Source organism: Tursiops truncatus, chromosome 18, assembly GCF_011762595.2.
Source record: "Tursiops truncatus isolate mTurTru1 chromosome 18, mTurTru1.mat.Y, whole genome shotgun sequence".
Taxonomy (NCBI): Eukaryota; Metazoa; Chordata; class Mammalia; order Artiodactyla; family Delphinidae; genus Tursiops; species Tursiops truncatus.
In genome coordinates this window covers 9,094,777-9,111,108 of record NC_047051.1, presented here as the reverse complement: position 1 = coordinate 9,111,108, position 16,332 = coordinate 9,094,777, and the positions used below count along the sequence as shown (strand labels likewise).

General features: G+C 36.2%; 1 protein-coding gene across 9 annotated transcripts in view; it reads right to left on the bottom strand.

Annotated features, from left to right (window-relative positions):
- PDS5B (PDS5 cohesin associated factor B) overlaps positions 1 to 16,332 on the bottom strand; it is a 197,207-nt gene that overhangs the window by 25,452 nt on the left and 155,423 nt on the right. For all 9 annotated transcript variants that reach the window (XR_012327578.1, XM_033843432.2, XM_073795032.1 and 6 more), the window contains 3 exons: positions 13,910 to 13,978; positions 12,351 to 12,487; positions 3,040 to 3,163 (listed from right to left, as the gene is read on the bottom strand). Coding sequence is in view for 8 of the 9 variants with exons in the window: in XM_033843432.2 (XP_033699323.1) it covers positions 3,040 to 3,163; positions 12,351 to 12,487; positions 13,910 to 13,978 (330 nt within the window). In the remaining variant the exon portion in view is untranslated. The remainder of the gene's footprint in view (positions 1 to 3,039; positions 3,164 to 12,350; positions 12,488 to 13,909; positions 13,979 to 16,332) is intronic.

Below are 16,332 nucleotides of genomic sequence, written 5' to 3'. Positions count from 1 at the left end.
AATGGCAATGTAAAATATATGCGATTTTTTCTTTCTTACAAGTGTAAGAGCCTAAATATTTTTGACCAGGGGAATAACATGATCAGAACTGTAACAGAGAAATTTAACGAACTACAGAGAATAGCATAGTTGAGAGCTAATGATGGGTACAGCAGTAAGAATGGTTAAGAAGGTATGAATAAAAAGAGATATAATAGATATCAAAGGACAGAATTATCTGTACTTTTGCAACAAGGTGCAACTACAAGCAAATAGTCAAATATAAATCATCATTTTAGGTCTAAGAAATGCCAACCAGCTTTATTTAATGCTTATTGAGGCTCTCTGCAGGTCAGGAAAGAATAGATTTGGGAAAGATTCAGTCTTACCTTCACAGAACATGAAAGTTTGAAATTTCTGTTTAGCACTGGAATTGGGACTGGAAACTTGAGAAGGGCCAGAAAATGTAGTCGAGAAGCATGACAAAGATCAGGAGACAAAAAACAAAGAAGAGCGTTTCAAGAATAAAGGTGCAGTGAGCTGTGTCAAATGATGCAAAAAGGACATGTATAATAAAAATTAAGATCATTGGGGCTTCCCTGGTGGTGCAGTGGTTGAGAGTCCGCCTGCCGATGCAGGGGACACGGGTTCGTGCCCTGGTCCGGGAAGATCCCACATGCCGCGGAGCGGCTGGGCCCGTGAGCCATGGCCGCTGAGCCTGCGCGTCCGGAGCCTGTGCTCCGCAACAGGAGAGGCCACAACAGTGAGAGGCCCGTGTACAGAAAAAAAAAAAAAAAATTAAGATCATTGGATTGGGGGACTTAATTAGACCATTTTTGGAAAACAGTGAAGGCAAATGGCAAAATGTGAGTAGTGAGGAGTGAGAGGATCAGAGAGACAAAGATACAGATTACTCTTTCTTGAGGTTTGGAGGTTTAAAAAGAAGAGACAAGCATGTGGTTTAAAGGAAAAGCATAATTAGGAAAAAGTTTTGCATAGGATAGGGTAATCTCATGTTTGTAAGTTGTGAAAATGTGCTAATAATTAACTCTGAACCATTAACACATGTTCCACAGTCAGAATTTCAAAACAATCTTTAAACTTAGGTAATCTGTACTTTGACCTTGGGAATCTGGTGACTGAGATAGTAACATAAAACAAATAGTGTGCTAGAAAAGAAAGTCTCTAGAACTTACCAAGTGTGGATGCTTTTTGCACGTAGTGGACATTTAACTAATGATCTGCACAAACTTATTACACACAGGGAGTTTCAAACAAAGCCCATCTCTTTTAACATATTCTCATACATACCTTTTAAAAAAAAAAAAAATTTCTACTTCACAACCGACAACACCAATACACTAACAAATACCAGACCAAGAATCCAACAACTCAATGGACTGCAACTCAATGGGAGAAAATATTTGCAAATGAAGCAGCTGACAAAGGATTAATCTCCAAAATTTACAAGCAGCTCATGCAGTTCAATATCAAAAAAACCAACAACCCAATCCAAAAATGGGCAGAAGACCTAAACAGACATTTCTCCAAAGAAGATACACAGATTGCCAACAAACACATGAGAGGATGCTCAACATCACTAATCATTACAGAAATGCAAATCAAAACTACAATGAGGTATCACCTCATACCAGTCAGAATGGCCATCATTAAAAAATCTACAAACAATAAATGTGGGAGAGGGTGCAGAGAAAAGGGAACCCTCTCGCACTGTTGGTGGGAGTGTAAATTGATACAGCCACTATGGAGAACAGTATGGAGGTTCCTTAAAAAACTAAAAATAGAATTACCATACGACCCAGCAATCCCACTACTGGGCATATACCCTGAGAAAACCATAATACCAAAAGAGTCATGTACCACAATGTTCACTGCAGCTCTATTTACAATAGCCAGGACATGGAAGCAACCTAATTGTCCATCGACAGATGAATGGATAAAGAAGATGTGGCACATATATACAATGGTATATTACTCAGCCATAAAAAGAAACGAAATTGAGTTATTTGTAGTAAGGTGGATGGACCTAGAGTCCGTCATACAAAAAAAAAAAAAAAACCTAGGGGCAGGACAGGAATAAAGACGTAGACATACTAGAGAATGGACTTGAGGACACAGGGAGGGGGAAGGGTAACCTGGGACAAAGTGAGAGAGTGGCATGTACATATATACACTACCAAATGTAAAACCAATAGCTAGTGGGAAGCAGCCGCATAGCACAGGGAGATCAGCTCACATAGCAGAGGGAGATCAGCTCGGTGCTTTGTGACCACCTAGTGGGGTGGGATAGGGACGGTGGGAGGGAGGGAGACGCAAGAGGGAATTGATACAGGGATATATGTATATGTACAGCTGATTCACTTTGTTATAAAGCAGAAACTAACACACCATTGTAAAGCAATTATACTCCAATAAAGATGTTAAAAAAATAAAAAACAGTAAATGTACAGAGATACGAAAAGTTTGAGTTGCCTGACACACATCCCAGCAGAAGTCAAACAAAGCAATGTTCTGCCTCCCTGCTTCAGCTCTCATTATCATAAACAAATGTCTGTTTGGTGGTCTCTCTAGTGCCACATTTTTTGCATTTTTATACTTTTTACTGGTGATTTTGTTGTTTAAAATAGCTCCCATGCATACTGCTGAAGTGCTGTTTCGTGTTCCTAAGAGCAAGAAGGCTGTATGTGCCTTATGGAGAAAATCTGTGTCACATAAGCTTCATTCAAGCATGAGTTACAGCGCTGTTGGCCATGAGTTCAATGTTAATGAAACAACTATACACTAAAAAAGGTGCCATTAAACAGAACCAGACAAAAAACAAAGTTGTGTTCTACTGCAAGTAACAAGAATCAACTGTACTATGTCAGCAACCCACAATTCAAATGACAGTTTTAGAACTCTAAAATGTTTCACATACATAAATTTTCCAAGAGGAGACACAAACATTCAAGATTTTTATCTCTTTATCATGGTGGACTTTCTCCTTCCTAAAAGTCAAAGACCATAGAAAGTCATGTTCTATATAGCCATTTTCCTTACATTGATAGCTAAAGCACATAGCTGATATTGTTCTAATGTGATAATTTCATGATAACAGGGTTCCTGTGCCAGCTTCACAATAGCACTCCCAGCAGCAAGTCTCAGACGTGACATATCTGGTTTACTGAAAAATAAGCAAGAAAGAATGTGAATTAGATTTCTAAATGTCTGCACAAAAACATTCCTACTTTGAATATTTAATTTTATAAAAATTCCTCTGGCCAAGGAAAAAAAAGGGTAGAAAACAATTTAGTGATACTGAACACCATATTATGCTTCCTTCACTTCTCTAAGATGGTGTGTAATGCCACAAAATTCTTCTCTTGAACATAAGTCTATGCTAGTCATTGAATTCTCTTATCCCACACAAAACAGCTTTCAGCCAAGCCTAGAACAAATATATTTGTATGTTTAGTTGTTAGGTCTTAAGTCTTCCACTACAGATTTTTTTTTAATGTGTTTACTTATACATTAGGCATAAAATATCCTAAGTTCCTAATCAGTCAACTGAAACTATGGTGCTAAGTACAAAAGAAGTGGAATGAAAGCAGGTGTAGTGGATAAAACATTACTACTTTTAGCTAGTATTCAATCTTTGAAATACCCCCAAGAGCCTATATTTAAGAAATTTTTTGCTAAATGGGACATACTTAAACAATTAGGAAATTCCTGACTAGTAAATATATTTAAACAATCCTTCCTAATACACTGACATGTTAGATGAATTACTAATGTAACTGGACTAATGTAAGGAGGGAAACTGTAACTCCTTAATTAGGATCCCCTATGTAGTTCCATAGTAAAAGATTATTATTTAATATTCATACAACAAATATGTGTCAATTTTATATACGGTACTGAGAGGGACTTAAAAGAGACAAAGCTCATTAAAAGAGACAAAGCTCAGTCTTCCAAGATCTAATGATCTAGTTGGTTTAAGACTCTTCCTTTATCTTTCTAAGGATTTTGTAAAAATATTTATTGAATGTATGCCAACATTAATAAGGTTCTGAAGTTACAGGTCCCAGAGGTGCTTTTCAGTTCATCAACAGCAATATTCCAAGTAGTTAATATAAGGTAAATCACCCAACCACTGCTAAGGAAAGTCTGATTTTTCTTGTTGGAGTTTTTTTAGTACAAATAAAAAATAAAAAATTACAATATTTTACAACTACGTTTTTGAAGACCCAGTTTAAAAACAGAGACCCAGTGAGTGCTCCTGCAGCGGGGACATGTCAGGTCTTAGCAGCTGCAGGCTCTGTGGGCATGTACACATGGGGGCTGGGCCAGGCTAGGGTCTGAGCTGCCTCCATAGCTCCCACAGTGGGTCCAGGTGCACGACTACTGCAGTCCTGAGACCTGACTTCAGTGGATCTGCACTGGTGGCCTTGTGGAAACAACTCCTGAGAGACACCAGGGACAACTGCTGGCATACCCACAGTTGAGGTGGGCCCAAGGGCAGTACCAACAACAGTGTACTTTGTGAGTCTGCACAACAAGTGAAACATGACACAAAAGAGCACACTCAGTTGAACAGCTCCAGTGGAAGAACACTCAGTGGCTCCTCTCCCAGTGGGAGCATTCCAATCCCACCTACCTTGCACCACAGCTCAGAAACGTTATCTGGGGCTTCTACTCCAACAACTAGGGAGCAGACCCTGCCCCAACAAGGCAATGACAACCACAGAGCAAAGAGAAGGCCCTGGTCAATATCCTGTGCAGGCCCTGGTCACCACAACATCAGTCACACCTCCTATCAAGGGGATAATGGCCAGCATACACCGAGGAAAGAGGTGGCAGGCATCCATACTAAAAACAGCCCTCACACCAAAAAATATTAAACCCACACAGGCTACACAGGGACATTCCCACATAAAAATACCCTCCAAGACCACAGTATATAACTGTTTCTCCTAAACTCATAGAGCAAGAGAAATATAAGTAAAATGAAGAAGCAGAGGAACCATTCCCAATTAAAAGATCAAGAGAATTCCCCTGAAAGAACAAACAATGAAACAGACTGCTTCAATCTAATAGACACCAAGTTCAAAAAGGAGATAATGAAAATACTGAAGGAATTAAGAAAGGCTATAGACATAGATGCAGATTACTGTAAGAAGGACCTAGAAACTGTAAGGAGGAGCCAAGAAAAAATGGAGAATTCATTTGAAGAGACGAAAGCTGAACTAAAGACTATGAATAGCAAAATGAATGCTGTAGAAGAAGGAATAAGTGATGTGGAAGATAGAATAATGGAAATCACCCAGTTAGAACAGCAGACAGAAACCCAAATGAAAAAAAGAACAATATAAAGCGTGTCAACCTACGCATAATAGGGATTCCAGAACAAGAGGAAAGAGAAAAGGGGATTGAAAATGTATTTGAAGAAATTAAGGCTGAAAACTTCCCAAGTCTAAAGAAGGAAACAGATATCTAGATACAGGAAGCAAAGAGGGTCCCAAACAAGATAAACCCAAACAGACTTACACCAAGACATATTATAATAAAAATGGCACATGTTAAAGATAAAGAGAGGACTCTACAGGCAGCAAGAGAAAAACAAAGTGTTAATTACAGGGAAACCCCCATAAGGCTATCAGTTGATTTCTCTACAGAAAGTTGCAGGCCGGAAGGGAATAGCAAGATATATTCAAAGTCCTGAAAGGGAAAAATCTGCAACCTAGCATACTCTACCCAGCAAGATTATCACTTAGAATAGAAGGAAAGATAAAGAATTTCTCAAACAAAAACTAAAAGAATACAGCAATACTAAACCTATCCTAAAGGAAATGCTGAAAGGTCTTCTCTAAATAGAAAAGATGTAAGGATCTATACGAAAGAGAAAGTCATAATTGGAAAGTAAATCACTTAAATAAGCAAGTACACAGATTAACAAAACATCAAAAAATTTCTGTGAAAGCGATGATTACCACAATGAACAGCAAAAGTGTGAACATGAAGATGTAAAAGAGGACATCAAAATCATAAAATGTGGTGAAGTAAGAAAACATACATTTTTTTTTTTAATTTGTTTGAGCCTGTATGACTACCAGTCTAAAGCAAGGAGATATAGGAAAAGTGTTAACGTATTTGAAAAACAGGGCAACCACAAATCAAAAACATACAAGAGATTCACAAAAACAAAGAGAACATAAGAATAACACAAAAGAAAATCATCAAAAGGAAAAAGGAAAAGAAAGGGACAAAGAAGAAATATAAAATCAATGGGAAAACAAGGTTTAAAATGGCAATAAATACATATCTATCAGTAATTACCTTAAATGTCGATGGACTAAATGCTCCAATCAAAAGACACAGAGTGGCAAATTGGATTAAAAAAAAAAAAAAAGAGCCTACAATATGCTGCCTACAAGAGACCTACTTTAGGGCAAAGGAGACACACAGATTGAAGTGAGGGGATGGAAAAAGATATTTCATGCAAACAGAAATGACAAGAGACCGGGGGTCAAAATACTCATATCAGACAAAACAGACTTTAAAACAAAGGCTATAAAGAAAGATAAAAAAGGACACTATATAATGATAAAAGGATCAGTACAAGGAGAGAATATTACACTTGCCCACTTATATGCACCCAATATAGGAGCACCCAAATACATAAAACAAATACTAACACACATAAAAAGAGAAACTGACAGGAATACAATAATAGTAGGAGGCTTTAACACCCCATTCACATCAATGGACAGATCTTCAAGACAGAAAATCAATAAGGCAACAGAGATCCTAAATGATACAACAGAACAGTTAGACTTAATTGATATCTTCAGTACAATACATCCAAAAAAAGAATACACATTCTTTTTAAGGGCACATGGAACATTCCCTAGGAGAGACCACATACTAGGGCACAAAACAAGCCTCAACAAATTTAAGAGTATAGAAATTATTTGAAGCATCTTTTCTGACCACAACGGCATGAGACTAGAAATCAACCACAGAAAAAGAATGAGAAAAAAACAATTACATGGAGACTAAACAATATGCTACTAAAAAACCAACAGGGCAACGATGAAATCAAAGAAGAAATTTAAAAACGCTTTGAGGCAAATGACAATGAAAACACAACCATACAAAATCTATGGGATACAGCAAAAGCAGTTCTTAGAGGGAAGTTCATAGCAATACAGGCCTTCTTTAAGAAACAAGAAAAATCTCAAATAAACAACCTAACCCACCACCTAAAAGAATTAGAAAAAGAAGAACAAACAAAACCTAAAGTCAGCAGACTAAAGGAGATAATAAAGCTCAGAGAGGAAATAACTAAAATCGAGATTAAAAAACAATTAAAAAAATCAATAAAACCAAGAGCTAGTTCTTTGAAAGGGTAAACAAAATTGACAAACCTCTGGCCAGGCTCACCAAGAAGAAAAGAGAGAAGACATAAATAAACAAAATAAGAAATTAAAGATGAGAAATCACACCTGATACCACAGAAATACAAAAAAAAAAAAAAGAGAGAGAATACTATGAACAATACTGTAAACCTAGAAGAAGTGGACAACTTTCGAGAAACATACAGCCCACCAAAACTGAATCAAGAAGAAACAGATAACTTGAACAGGCCAACCACTAGAATGATACAGAATCTGAGAAAACAAACTCCTACAAACCAAAGTCCAGGACCAGATGGTTTCACTGGGGAATTCTACGAAACATACAAAAAAGAACTTATACTGATCCTTCTCAAACTCTTACAAAAGACTAAAGAGGAAGGAACACTCCCAAAGACATTCTATGAAGCCACCATCACCCTGATACCAAAACCAGACAAACACACCACCATAAAGCAAATTATAGGCCAATATTTTTGATGAATAGACACAAAAATTATCAACAAAGTATCAGCAACTTGAATCCAACAACAAATAAAAAAGGTCATACACCATGATCAAGTTGGATTCATCCCAGGGTCACAAGGATGGTTCAACATATGCAAATCAATCAATGTGATACATCACATCAACAAAAGAAAGGACAAAAACCACATGATCATCTCACTAGATGCAGAAAAAGCATTTGATAAAATTTAACATCCATTCATGATAAAAACCCTTATGAAAGTGAGTATAGAGGGAGCATAGCTCAACATAATAAAAGCTATTTATGACAAACACACAGACAATATAATACTCAACAGTGAAAAGCTGAAAGCCTTCCTGCTAAAATCTGCAACAAGACAAGGATGCCCACTCTCACCACTTCTCTTCAACACAGTATCGGAAGTCCTAGCCAAAGCAATCAGAGAAGGAAAAGAAATAAAAGCTATTCAAATTGGTGGGGAAGAGGTAAAATTATTGTTATACACACATAATATTAATTATCAGAGAGCCCAGAAATAAACACACACACCTATGGACAATTAATCTTCAACAAAGGAGACATGATATTATTATATGTAGAAAACTCTAAGGACTCCACACAAAAAGTACTATAACTGATAAATGAATTCAGCAAAGTAGCAGGATACAACATTAACATACAGAAATCAGTTGCATTTCTTTACACTAACAATGAAATATTAGAAAGGGAACGTGAACAAACAATCCCTTTTCAAACTGTACCCCGCAAAATAAAATACTTAGAAATAAACCTGACCAAGGAGCTGAAAGACTTATATGGTGAGTACTACAAAACATTAACAAAGGAAACTGAAGATGATTCAAAGAAATGGAAAAACATCCCAAGCTCTTGGATTGAAAAGAATTAATATTGTTAAAATGGCCAGACTACCCAGAGCAGTCTACAGATTTAATGCGATCCCTATCAAATTATCCATGACATTTTTCACAGAACAAAAATAAATAATCCTAAAATGTATATGGAACCATAAAAGACCCAGAATTACCAATGCAATCCTGAGGAAAAAGAACAAAGCAGGAAACCCTCCCAGACTTCAGATAATACTACAAGGCTACAGTAATCAAAACAGCATGATGCTGGCACAAAAAGGGACATATGGATCAACAGAACAGAACAAAGAGCCCAGAAATAAACCCACACACTTAATCTTCAAGAAAGGAGGCAAGGGCTTCCCTGGTGGTGCAGTGGTTGAGAGTCCGCCTGCCAATGCAGGGGACACAGGTTTGTGCCCTGGTCCAGGAAGATCTCACATGCCACGGAGTGGCTAGGCCCGTGAGCCGTGGCCGCTGAGCCTGCGCGTCTGGAGCCTGTGCTCTGCAACGGGAGAGGCCACAACAGTGAGAGGCCCGCGTACTGCAAAAAAAAAAAAAAAAAAGAAAAAAAAGAAAGGAAGCAAGAATATACAATAGGGAAAAAGCAAGTGGTGCTGGGAAAGCTGGACAGCTGCACGTGAATCAATGAAGTTAAAACACACCCTCACACCATACACAAAAATAAACTCAAAATGGCTTAAAGACAAGATACCACAAAACTCCTAGAAGAGAACAAAGGTGAAACATTCTCTGACATAAATCGTACCAATGTTTTCTTAGGTCAGGGTCCCAAGGCAATAGAAACAAAAGCAAAAATAAACAAATAAGACCTAATGAAACTTAAAAGCTTTTGCACAGCAAAGGAAACCACAAACAAAATGAAAAGACAACCCAGAGACTGGGAGAAAATATTTGCAAATGACGCAACTGACAAGGGCTTAATCTCCAAAATATACAAACAGCTCATACAACTCTACAACAAAAAAAAACAAACAACCCAATCAAAAAATGTGCAGAGGACCTAAATACACATTTCTCCAAAGAAGACATACAGATGGCCAATAGGCACATGAAAAGATGCTCAACATTGCTAATTATTAGAGAAATGCAAATCAAAACTACAATGAGGTACCACCTCACACTGGTCAGAATGGCCATCATTAAAAAGTCTACAAATAACAAATGCTGGAGAGGTGTGGAGAACAGGGTACCCTCTTATGCTATTGGTGGGAATGTAAATCGGTAAAGCCATTATGGAAAACAATATGGAATTTCCTCAAAAAACTAAAAACAGAGTTGCCATATGATCCAGCAATCCCACTCCTGGGCATAAACCCAGACAAAACTATAATTCGAAAAGATACAGGCACCCCTATCTTCACAGCAGCACTATTTACAATAGCCAAGACATGGAAACAAGCTAAATGTCCACTGATAGATGAATGGATAAAGAAGATGTGGTGTATATAATGGAATATTAATGGAATATTACTCGGCCATCAAAAAAGAATGAAATAATGCTATTTGCAGCAACACAAATGGACCTAGAGATTATCATACTAAGCAAAGTAACTCAGAAAGAGAAAGACAAATACCATATGATATCACTTACATGTGGAATCTAAAATATGACATGAATCAACATTATCTATGAAACAAAAACAGACTCACAGATATAGAAAATAAACTTGTGGTTGCCAAAGGGGAGGAGGTGTAGGGGAGGGAAGGATTGGGAGTTTGGGATTAGTAGAGGCAAACTTTTATATACAGCATGGATAAACAAGGCCCTACTGTATAGTATAGGGAACTATATTCAATATCCTGTGACAAAATACAATGGAAAAGAATATGAAAAGATTTTTTATATATATATATATATATATATATATATATATATATATATATATAAATGTTTACCTGAGTCACTCTGCTGTACAGCAGAAATTAACACACCACTGTAAATCAACTATACTTCAGTAAAATTAAAAAAAAAAGCAGACCCAATGTAATTCAAATACATGTGCAGAATTCAAATACACACGTGATTTTATTAAAGAATAACATGGATAAAAACAGGTGAGGGACTTTCCTGGTGGCGCAGTGGTTAAGAATCCACCTGCCAATGCAGGGGACACGGGTTCAAGCCCTGGTCCGGGAAGATCCCACATGCCACACAGCAACTAAGCCTGTGCACCACAACTACTGAGCCTGCACTCTAGAGCCCGCGAGCCATGACTACTGAGCCCACGTGCCACAGCTACTGAAGCCCACGCACCTAGAGCCTGTGCTCCACAGCAAGAGAAGCCACCGCAATGAGAAGCTCGCACACCGCAGTGAAGAGTAGCCCCTGCTCACCCCAACTAGAGAAAGCCCGCGTGCAGCAACGAAGACCCAACGTAACCAAAAATAGATTAAAAAAGAAACAAAAACAGGTGAGATCTAAAGTGCACATAAACAATGTAATTAATAAATTTAAGACAAAACGTATTAATACTAAGGAAATTTTCCTCTAATTATTATGTAAATCTTGAACGCTAGCATGTAATTATAAGAGTAGAAGGTGAAGACAACTAATTAGACTGAAGGAAGGTAAATAAATGAGTTATACATGTAGAATGCTTTACAGAGTTTTCTTATTATTTGATTTGTTTGAGAAGAATGTGCTACTGTTAATATTCTATGCAAAAAATACAGCAAGAGCAAAACATATAAGAAGAAAAGAAACAAAGATGGAAAAGTATTAAGCAGCTGGCAATCACCATTTATATTTTGTTCTAAAGACTTGAAGCTAGATACATATGTTAAGGTGGGGGAAGTTATTCTCACATGTTTTATTACCAATAAGAGACAATAAATGACACTTGTGTTTTCACAGAGGACAAACTTCTAAATTTTAGCTAACCTTGACATAATAACCACTACCACCATCAATACTTCTAATTACTATGTGCTGGGCAGTGTTTTAAATACATTAAATATACTAACTTATTTATTATCATAACAGCTAGACGAGATAGGCGTAATCATTATCTCTGTTTTATAGATGAGGAAACTGAGGTACAGAGAGGTTAAAGTAACTTGCTGAAAGGCACCTCGCTGCTAAGAGGCGGTGCCAGGATTTGAATCTGGGCTCCAGAGCTCATGTTTTCAGTCACTATACTATACATCTTTCAAAGAAAACAAAATAAAACAAACAAAAAGGTATGTGTATTTTTTAAAATTTGCATCAAGTGCAGTTTTCACATTTGCATATATTTATACCTCTGGAAACAGATTCAGTAAGTTGCCTTCTATCCACTCTGTTCTTTTAGCTTTAGACATTAACAAGAATGTAAAACATCAGTTATTGATTGGTACAGTAACATTTTCACATTAGATATTCAAAACAGTAAACATCTATTGTTTAAAATACTTAAGATTGCACAGCAGTACCTTGCACTAGACATGAGACTGTCATTTTGAAATAACCACTATACAAAAGCGTATTACAATAAAAATATATGCATACCTACAAAGCAATATTAATTATCTTTTAAAAAAGAAACCATCATTCAACAATTACACCACATTAAAATAGTGTGTAATCCAAAGAACTCTGAAGTTGTAATTACATACCTAATTTTCCCCTGTTCTGTCAAGTCTCCATCACTATGCAGTATTGTTGTGAGCAATCTTAAAGTAGAAGTTCCTGATTTACTGTGATTATTTTTCATTCCAAGTAGCCATCGAACCATCATTTTAATAGCCTGAATCTATTTAAAATACAAATTGACAAATAAAACATTGCTACCATTTAAAGAAATTCTGTATCAGCCCTGAAAAAGAATGAAGAAATGTTTTTAACAGATATTTTTTAAGAAAAGGAAAGAAAAAAATTATTTTTTTCTGCATGTGTGAAGATAACTTTTTGAATGTTTTAAATTAAAGATGTCTCACCCCCAGGTAGTTGACAAATGAACGATTTATCTAAAAACTGGTTCTTTTTGCTTTTTAAAAAATGTTTCCCCAACAAACACTTTACCCTTTAGAACCCATAGTAAAATCGTGCTAACTTCCCTAGTCCAGAAAGATCCCGACTGAAAATTATATTCGATCTTTTGTGTCTAAGAGTTGATACCACCTTACATTTGTACTGCATTTGACAATTATGAAGTACTTAGTACTTTAAAACCTGTTATTGCCTCTAAGGCTTGCAACAGTCCTTTCAAAGGGGTGCATATTATCTCTTTTTCACATATTATCTTAATTTTTACAGATCTGAGGCTCCAGAGCTAAATGGGTTTTGAACAGTGGCATGTGGCTATCAGTCTTAAGATCCTCTTCCTGGGCCACTTTGTAACCATGAACTTAAGCGCAGGCGGCCCGCCTTCTAGTGCAGTGCTGCCCAATTATACAAAACTGCTGCTTGAGACCAAAGCTGAGAAAACAGGTTTATACTGGAACTCAAAATTTTCAAGCATCATTCAATGATGCTAAAGGAAAGACTGCCCTACAGGTCTGGAGAAATAGTATCAGAATCAGAAGCTGCAATAATGTGACGAAGTAGTTCACAATATGAAACATAAACAAATACACATACAATGAAAGGATCTGCAAGAAATTATAATTAGAAAAACAATATTTAATATATTTGTTCCTGGCCTTTACACCTTGGGCAGTGGCTTGATATGAGGTCTACATTACGGAGTACAGACAGTTTTAGTAAAGCAATACTTTACAGCTGTGATGAGCAATCCTTTTACCCATAACTCCTAATTCAAGAAATTACAGGTTGAATTTTCTTTAATAAAAATAAAAAAGTATATCAAATCCCATGGAAAAGACGAACAGTCTTAAAACCTGGACGACCATCTTTGCTGAATAGGAGAATGTACCTAAGAAAACCAGCACTGCCTTCTCCCATTAAAAGGTGGATATCTAAGAAGCAGCAACATAGAGAAAGTTTTCAAACTTTGTTTTCCAAACTACATATGTGCAGCTGCCCACAGGCCTCAAGTTTCTCATTATTGCCCTACACTCTCACAGCACAGAGGATAATGTCATACAATAAATATAAAAACCTGAATGATTTTAACAGCTGTATCTTTATAACAGGAACAGACATTTTAACACCTATAATCATAATACAGTATATTAAATATATTAAAATCAACAGATCTATGCATATCACTCACTTTGACCATTGTCTCAGGTGAAACTTCTTCATCTGGAACCCAAAGCTTAGTTGTCTTTTTTCCTGGAAGCTAAACAAAAATTAAGGACTTTAAAACACAAATACACATTCTCATGTGTAATTAATATTTAGTGAATGAATGAAATTTTTATCTTCTGCAACAACAGTCATTATATATGACTATGTTTTCTGTTACTTACTCAAAAAGGTTGAAAGGCCTGTCTTCACTAGCACCACAAATGAACCTTATACATCCATCACCAGCTGGTTCTTTGTAGGTGTGTGATAGGCCCAACTTTAACCACTTATATATATACTTCCTTACTCAATCCCCTTTAATCTACTGTTTCAATTATTTAAAGCAGTTGGCAAGGACTAAGATAAAAATCAATGGAGCCAAAAAGTGTACAGATGACCCTTGAACAAGACAAGTTTCAGCTGCACAGGTCCACTTTATATGTAGATTTTTAAATGTACACCTGCTACAGTAATACACAATCCACAGCTGATTGAATCAGAAATGCCCCGTGGATAGGGAGGAACCACATACAGAGAGCTGACTACAGATTACATTAGGATTTTCCACGACACAAAGGGCTGGCACCTTTAACTTCCATGTTGCTCAAGGGTCAGCTATAGGTCATAAATGATGAAGGAAAAGGTATCTGCAAAACATCTTGAGCAAGGAACAATTATAAAGGTTTGCAGAAGTAACAGAAAACATACATTAGTGTCTTCCTATTTAAATCCCACCAAAATGGCAACACACACACACACGCACATGCACGTAAACACACACCAGTTAGCTGGGCCGAAAACAAAAGGGGCCCCCCAAAAAACCAAAGAAAAATTTCGAAAAGCAAAATATACAGTAAAAAAATATTAACAGAGCTAAGAGGGCTTACAACTCCAGAAAAGCACAGAAGGAAACACCCTCCAAAAAGCCTTTTTTTTTTTTAGCACAATCATAGTATAACCCTGAGATGATAAGCTGAAGGTATTAAGAAATGTGAATTTACAGTAGCAGCCAGGAAATTAAATAAGGTGACAAAAGAGCTGAACCCAATCTTGGAACACTGGAGGTCCCATTTTTACCTCGACCTGACATGAGTAATTTCCAGTTGGAAACAAATCAAAAAGCACCTCAGGTAACCCTTAGGCAACAGGATAGGTAGCAAACATCCAGAAGGCAAACTCCCCAAACAGAGCTATTTACAAACAGCTTAAGAATTAATTCTTCAGCTGAGAAATGCCTTCAAAGTGTGAAGTGAAAATAATGAAATAAGGATCTCATTAGAAACATACTGATGAAATTTCTGAACTAAGAATATCCAAAAAATCTCAAAGCTTGCATGGAGGAACCTACCAAAAAAGAAACAAGAACCATATCAACTTCAGATTTCTTTACACACCAAAAAACAACATTCTGAATTTTCTGTTAGCCAAGTGACTTGAAAAATAGAATTCTAATCTTCAAGAATGAGGAGGAAAATATTTTCAGAAATCAGAGAGAAAGCTTCCAAATTACAAGCCATTTTGAACAAATTATTCGAAGATGCACTCCACTAAAATATTTAATTCACAAGAAAATTCAATCAGCATAAATTATTACAAATAGAAAACAAAAAAGTTATCATAAGTAAGACCAACAGACAGGTTCAAACAAAAAAGTTATCATAAGTAAGACCAATAGAGAGGTTCAAAAATAATAAATGAAACCACAACAGATGCAACACAACCAAAGACAGAAAAAAATCTAAAACTAATGGACAAATACACTAGTCAAGATCTAAAAGCATTTAAACAGGATATGGATTTATATGGGATACTAATATAAAAAGGATATTGATGTACTTCTCTTTAATCTTACATAAGATATAAAATTCATGAACATCTGTAAAACTAGCAGTTTAATATCAAAACAAACCAAAACAAAAATGATTTTTTAAAAAAAGAACGTCGAAAACTTCATCATCACAGCAGTAGACTTGAATATACCTCTTTCAAAAACTGACAGATGAAGCTGAGATGAAAAAAGGTAAGTACAGGAAATACATATAGAAATATAAGGAAATACACAGAGATAAAATATTTAAGGATTAAAAAAATCAAAATTGGCCTTTCTGATAACTATGATGAAAACTAAAGAGAAAAGAGTTTAGCAAGACAAGATGATATGAGATTAAAAACTACAAAATAATTCCCCAAATCCACCACAAAACAAAATAATTTTAAAAACTGAAATACCTAACAAAGTTGTGTAAGAGGAATATTTAAATTTTCTTTACAGAGAAAATTATAAAACTTTAATGAAAGAAAATTGTAGATGAGCAAACAAAGCAATGGGAAAGAATAGAGGCCGTGTATGATATGAATGTTAGCACTGCAGATGACTGGAAGAAGGAGAGATCATTCCATAAATTC